This window comes from Conger conger, chromosome 17 (assembly GCF_963514075.1).
Source record: "Conger conger chromosome 17, fConCon1.1, whole genome shotgun sequence".
NCBI lineage: Eukaryota > Metazoa > Chordata > Actinopteri > Anguilliformes > Congridae > Conger > Conger conger.
This window is the reverse complement of record NC_083776.1, coordinates 15037504-15043567: the sequence shown is the minus strand read 5'-3', so window position 1 is coordinate 15043567 and position 6064 is coordinate 15037504. Positions and strand designations below refer to the sequence as shown.

Sequence of the window (6064 nt, the reverse complement as noted above, 5' to 3'; positions counted from 1 at the left end):
CACACACACATCAACACACACCTATCTGCCTTCTGACTCTCCTTCTGCAGGGGCCAATAAACACACACACACACACACACACCTATCTGCCTTCTGACTCTCCTTCTGCAGGGGCCGACACACACACACACACACACACCTATCTGCTTTCTGACTCTCTTCTGCAGGGGCCGATACACATACACACACACACACACACACCTATCTGCCTTCTGACTTTCCTTCTGCAGGGGCCAATACACACACACACACACATCAACACACAAACACACGTATCTGCCTTCTGACACTCCTTCTGCATGAACTGATACACATACACACATCATATGTATTTAACACAGACACACACACTTCTGTCTTTGCACACACAAATTCACCTCTGTCTTTGCACGCACACACACACACACACACACACACAGGACACAGACATGCGCACACACACACAGATGCACGCACACACCTCATACTCCTTATGAGCCTCCAGAAGCAGAGCTCCAGGTGCCATTGAGGCGATCTTGAAGATCTCCTCACAGGCAGCTGAAAACGGCACACAGTGAGCAGGGTGTGAGCCACACTGTAGACTGCACATTACTGTCACTAATATACATACACTGACAATACTTATCACAATTAACCACTAATGTGATTGACTCATTCGTTTGTGAAGACTTGGTGTCAGTGTGGAAATAAGCGCACGCTGGTTTCTGTATGAGGGGGACAGACATCCGCACACAGACCTGGGACCTCGTGTAAAAGCTCGTGGTGAGTCCCACAGATGATCCGCACACCATCCAACTCCGGGACCAGGACAGACTCGTCGTCCAGGTGATACCTGTACGTGGGGTTAAGGACAGGCCTGCTGTGCACCACGGCCTGTAGCATTATTAATGGCATTTTGGCAGACGCTCTTATCCAAAGCGACGTACAGTTGATTAGACTAAGCAGGAGACAATCCTCCACTGGAGCAATGCAGGGTTAAGGGCCTTGCACAAGGGCCCATATTGTGTGGATCTTACTGTGGCTACAACGGCGGTTCGAACTAACAACCTTGTGGGTCGCAGTCATGTACCTTAACCACTACCCGTATCAGAGGGTTTCATTGGGTAAACCGACGACTTTACTGACTCCCAGCCTCAAGAATGATACTTTCCCCAAAATGCAGATTATGCTAGGGGCGGCCTGTAGTGTAGTCCTGGGTTCGAGCCCCGCCCCGGGCCTTTCTGCGTGGAGTTTGCATGTTCTCCCCGTCACACAGTCCAAAGACATGCAGGTTAGGGGCTACAGATGAAAAGCAGCTCAAAAATAATTTAATAAAATAACAAGGAGGATACTGAATGGTGTCTTTACACTCTCCGGCCACCAGGAGGTGGCGGTCCCACATGATCACCACCGAGGGCTGCTGGCTCTTTGGTCTCCGGCACCTAAACACGACAGATTAGAGTTAATCCAGGAATTACAATAGAGGCTGATAATCTGTAACATGCTCATTTCTCGTATCTGGGAAAATAAAGCATTTAACTACTTGACCCTGGTCCTGGATAAAGTCCAGACAACGCTCCAGTCTGACCAAATCAGTTCAAACTAAATATTTATGCATGACGTGTGCTTCTGTAGCTGATGTAGATGGTGACCTATAACATTTACTGCACTTAAATGTAATACTTTTATATTTCTACAGTTTATGTTTTAGGAGTTTACTGTTAAACCTGGCTGCCATTTCTGGCAGGGTCTCCCTTGGAAAAGAGATTTTGAATCTCAACGGCACATCCTGGTAAAATAAAGGCTACAAATGTAATAATAATTATAAATTAATTAATTTAAAAAGTTAATAATGCATACAGTGCATAAAAAACTGACACAGACATGCTCACACAATCACACAAACATAAAATACATTACACATACCAGACCATCTGTTTTGGTGGAGTCCTAACCTTGGTTTCCACTTCGCTGAGTTTGTCCTGTAAGAAGGGGGTTTTTTTGTGAACGTTTCATTCCACCAGTAGGTCTGACATCGCTGACACTCCTTAATCCCCCCGCACTCACCTTTAAGTTGGCGGGGCCCATCCACACGTGGCCCGAGTCAGTGAACAGGGCCAGGTACTTGTAGCTGAAGGACACCGCCATCTGCACAATGCTGCTGGCTAGGGGGGAGAGACCTGGTGGCGTCTAGCGCACAGACACACACATGTATACGCACACACACACACACAAACACACACACACACACACACAGCAGTGTAAGTAATAGTGGCCCAAAATAGTCAGAATCACAATCTGGCCATCTCCCAGTTGAGCTGGCTCAATAAACCCCACTCCCAATCCGCTCCACATTTCTGCTCACCACTGGAGTGCAGGACGTGTTGTCCAGGATGAAGAGGTCTGCGCCATTGGCCAGCAAGACTTTGCTCTGCCTGTCCTGTGTCAGCACTGCCCAGCATGATGGCGCCCCCTGCAGCCCTGGAGGGAAATTACTTTCTTATTCAAAAATAATAAATCACATAACCACATATAGCATATTCAAGCAAGTGCACATATGACCTCATAACTGCTTATAGACATATAAATTGTAATTATTTATCAATAAGTCACTTAACATTGGAGTGCAACGATGAACAGTAAAAAAGACAGACAAGTGAGCAACGCAGGACAGACACAGCACACCGGATCAACAAGAACAACACACCTGGAACCTCAGGGAGGCGCCGAAGCTTCAGGTCATCGATGTTTGTTGCCAGGGTGAATCGGAACGCTCCGGTTACTATGGCGACCCCCGTGCCGTAAGGCGAGTGGAAAACCTTGGCCTCCACCACGTGGTTCTGAAGCACTTCCTGTGTGGGGATGAAGCAGGTGACATAGCAGGTCACCCCACCGTGTATGGCACTCAGTCTGCTTGTGTGTGGGCGCTCAAACGCAGCCTCTATGCCTTACGTTTCCCATGCTGAAATGCCTCTTGAAGTCTCCGAACAGGTCGTAGATGAGCACGGTGCCATCGTCCTGCACGCACAGCAGGTCGTCACACACGGTCCAGCCCAGATGCTTCACTGGACCACTCTTCCACTGTGGGACAGAGAACCACAGCATGAGCAGCATCCTCACAACACAACACCACACACACTATAACCGTGTACAGACAAAAAAATATCACATAATAATCACTTGTTATTTCATCAATGCTTTCATCCTAAGCAACTGACTGTGGATTAGACAGCAGGGGACAATCCCCCCTGGAGCAAAGTAAGGGCCTTGCTCAAGGGCCCAACAGCTGTGTGGATCTTATCGTAGCTACACCAGGGCATTAAATTCCAACCTGCCGGGTCCCAGTCATGCACCTTAGCAACTAGGCTACAGCCTGTGCCAAATGCTAAATGGCAATGTATTGTAACATAGTGGAGAGAGAATGCATACAGGGAAGCTGGCCATGGAGATGCCAGAGGCGGAGTAGATCTCAAGCTGGGGCCTGGCACTGGGGGAGCGACGCTGTGGTTCTCTCAACAAAGCTGGAGGGAGAGAGGGAGAGAGAGAATGGACCGTCAGCTGTATGCCGGTTCAACAGACCAGGTTTACAGGCATTACGTCAGACTAGTGAAGACGCCCGCCCACTCTAGCTCACCGATAGGCCCACCGTACGGAGCTGCCGCCACCAGACAATCTCGGAGTCCGTCCCTTAGGTTCCATCCCATCTCATACAGCTCAATCTTTCTGCAAAAAACAGACCACAACTGCCTGAGAAATACGGCTCAATCGTCGTCTAATCACATGTGGCATTGCTGCAGGTGCAAATATTGACATCTTTGGTGCCAAGATAGCAATCTACGCTCAAAACAACCGTGTAACAATTATACAGACTTATCAAAAACACTGACACTTTCGTTGACGCACTACAGAATGCACATTCGTGCGTTTAATGAACATACGATTATAAGTACATTCATAATGAACACATTTGCCACATTTCCAATGTGGCATAAAACAGACATACACAGTGGACACACAGGTGCACGGCTCAGGCTTGTAAACAGTAGAATATTGCCTGTGTACAAATAACAGTAAGCACGTTTGTCACATGACTAGTTGCGCTAAGGGCGTTAGCGGAATGGCTAGCTAGCTTGGTGCCCAGACAATAATTGTAAAATGAATGTATTGCAACGGCGACTGTTCACAAATAAGTCATTTCGATGTTCCTCTTTGATTTTACTTTTGGTCAATCAAATACAGCGCAGAAAGCCAGCTAACAAAATGATCTGGCTAGCTAGCCATCTTCCCATGCAACCAGCGCAATACATAGTCGCTAAGCTTATCCAAACCTGTAGAAAGCCTCCCCCAGCGGGTTCCAGTTTGCGGTAACAAACGCCATAATCCCCGCGATGTATCTCTTTCATTCGGATGAACTCTTGGTTTTGAAGGGGGCTAAATGCCCATTTGTTTTTGGCTGTTGTTGTAGCCGCTCTGTCATCGGGTCCTCAGCTGATCTGCCCGCTACGGTTCTTCCGCTTCCTTGTAGCCATGTAGCGACGCCTGCAGTCGAAAAGGTACACATAACCAGAAAAGCAGGACGGGACATGTAGTTCAGTGGTGAAATTAAGTGCACTGTAGTTGAAAGTGTAGTTGAAATATTTTGTTTTGTTTATTAATTTTTAGAAAACGTACAATTTAATAATTAAAATAGGCATCTTATTTACCACAAATTGTATTGTGACACCTCACACGTTTGACAAAAGTTAAATGTTTTGGTGCGCATGAAATGTCTGTGGTCGACACATCACGCATCAACGTTAAAAACTAGCTTACCGGCAAACATTTTAGATAGAATAACAACTAAACATCAACGGCCAATTTTAAAAGTAGAACATGTGTTTATTTTTTTCAAACTTGCAACCATTTTGCAAACTTTAAAAGTTGCAATTTTTAAACATCACAATTCCATCTTTTGACACAAAACAATTAAAGAAATAGTAGGCATGTTGTTTGAAAATGTAAAGAAATAGTAGGCATGTTAATAACTGAAATTGAAATAGTTTCTATGAACATTGATATGTGAGCTCTTCAGAGTCAGATTCACAGCTCTGGTACATATACATTTCTTGGCCTTGGGTACAATAGGCAGACTCTATAGGTCTGCTGCTCTGAACTATATGTATATATAATAATCAATTTACAATAGCATTAATACTATTACAATACACCTAGTTGCTGATGATAAAATCTCACAATTATGTTTCAGCAAGTTCTGTATGTCAACTGTATGTCAATTTCAACGATTTTGACCACATGTAAACAGGAAGTTGACTTCAGAACACAAAGTCAAAGTTTTTGAGGCAGTGCCTCTTGTTTTGGAGAAACTGACAATGGGTCAGCTTACCTACGTGACAACTTACCCCGCTCTCCCCTACTCATGAATTACGGAGTTGTTTAATGAGATAATCGTGCTCACAAGGCATGCATGACATTTAGGAGGAGCTTTCCACTAATAAAGTTTGAGAACCTCAATTGCTCCTCTAAAATTTGTGATTATTTCTTTCTTTTCTTTTTTTAAAGTATCCAATGATAGATTGGCTGTTCAGAATTTTGACAACAATCATCTCACAAAGCTTGACCTACACAACATTTGCTTACTAGTTGAATTAAATTAAAATTACATTCTTTGAGAAGTATTTTGATGGGAATCATTCAAGCCCAAACGGTCTACCTATATTCTCTGAAGCATAAACAAGAACTGAACAGGAATCCATATACTGTTAAGTATAAGCCATTTCTGTGGTCCAAACTCCTGGTCCTGGAGAGCCGCAGGGTGTGGCTGTTTTTTGTTTTCGCCTTAATATCAGCAAGCAGTTCAGACCCAAGAAGCCAGGTGAGGTGAGTTAAATTAAAGTAGTTAATTACACAGTTATCAATTAAGTGCAGAGGAACAACAAAAGCCAGCACACCATGCAGCCCTCCAGGACCAGGAGTGAGGACCACTGTACTTGGGGAAAAATGTCTTATTAACAGGAAGGGTTGACAGGGTCCATGAGTCAGTGAATTAGTATGGGACACAATCTATTCCAGGCCTATTATCACAAAG

At 44.9% G+C, this 6064-nt stretch overlaps 1 protein-coding gene across 1 annotated transcript in view; it reads right to left on the bottom strand.

The window, feature by feature from the left end:
* vps16 (VPS16 core subunit of CORVET and HOPS complexes) overlaps window positions 1-4499 on the bottom strand; it is an 11856-nt gene extending 7357 nt beyond the window's left edge. The window contains exons 1-11 of the mRNA XM_061226746.1: window positions 4308-4499; window positions 3614-3702; window positions 3409-3500; window positions 2932-3060; window positions 2687-2831; window positions 2345-2460; window positions 2047-2169; window positions 1906-1961; window positions 1332-1421; window positions 738-832; window positions 461-537 (exon numbers count right to left, since the gene is read on the bottom strand). Coding sequence (XP_061082730.1) covers window positions 461-537; window positions 738-832; window positions 1332-1421; window positions 1906-1961; window positions 2047-2169; window positions 2345-2460; window positions 2687-2831; window positions 2932-3060; window positions 3409-3500; window positions 3614-3702; window positions 4308-4357 — 1062 coding nt within the window. The 5' untranslated portion in view covers window positions 4358-4499. The remainder of the gene's footprint in view (window positions 1-460; window positions 538-737; window positions 833-1331; window positions 1422-1905; window positions 1962-2046; window positions 2170-2344; window positions 2461-2686; window positions 2832-2931; window positions 3061-3408; window positions 3501-3613; window positions 3703-4307) is intronic.
* Window positions 4500-6064: the final 1565 nt, after the last annotated feature.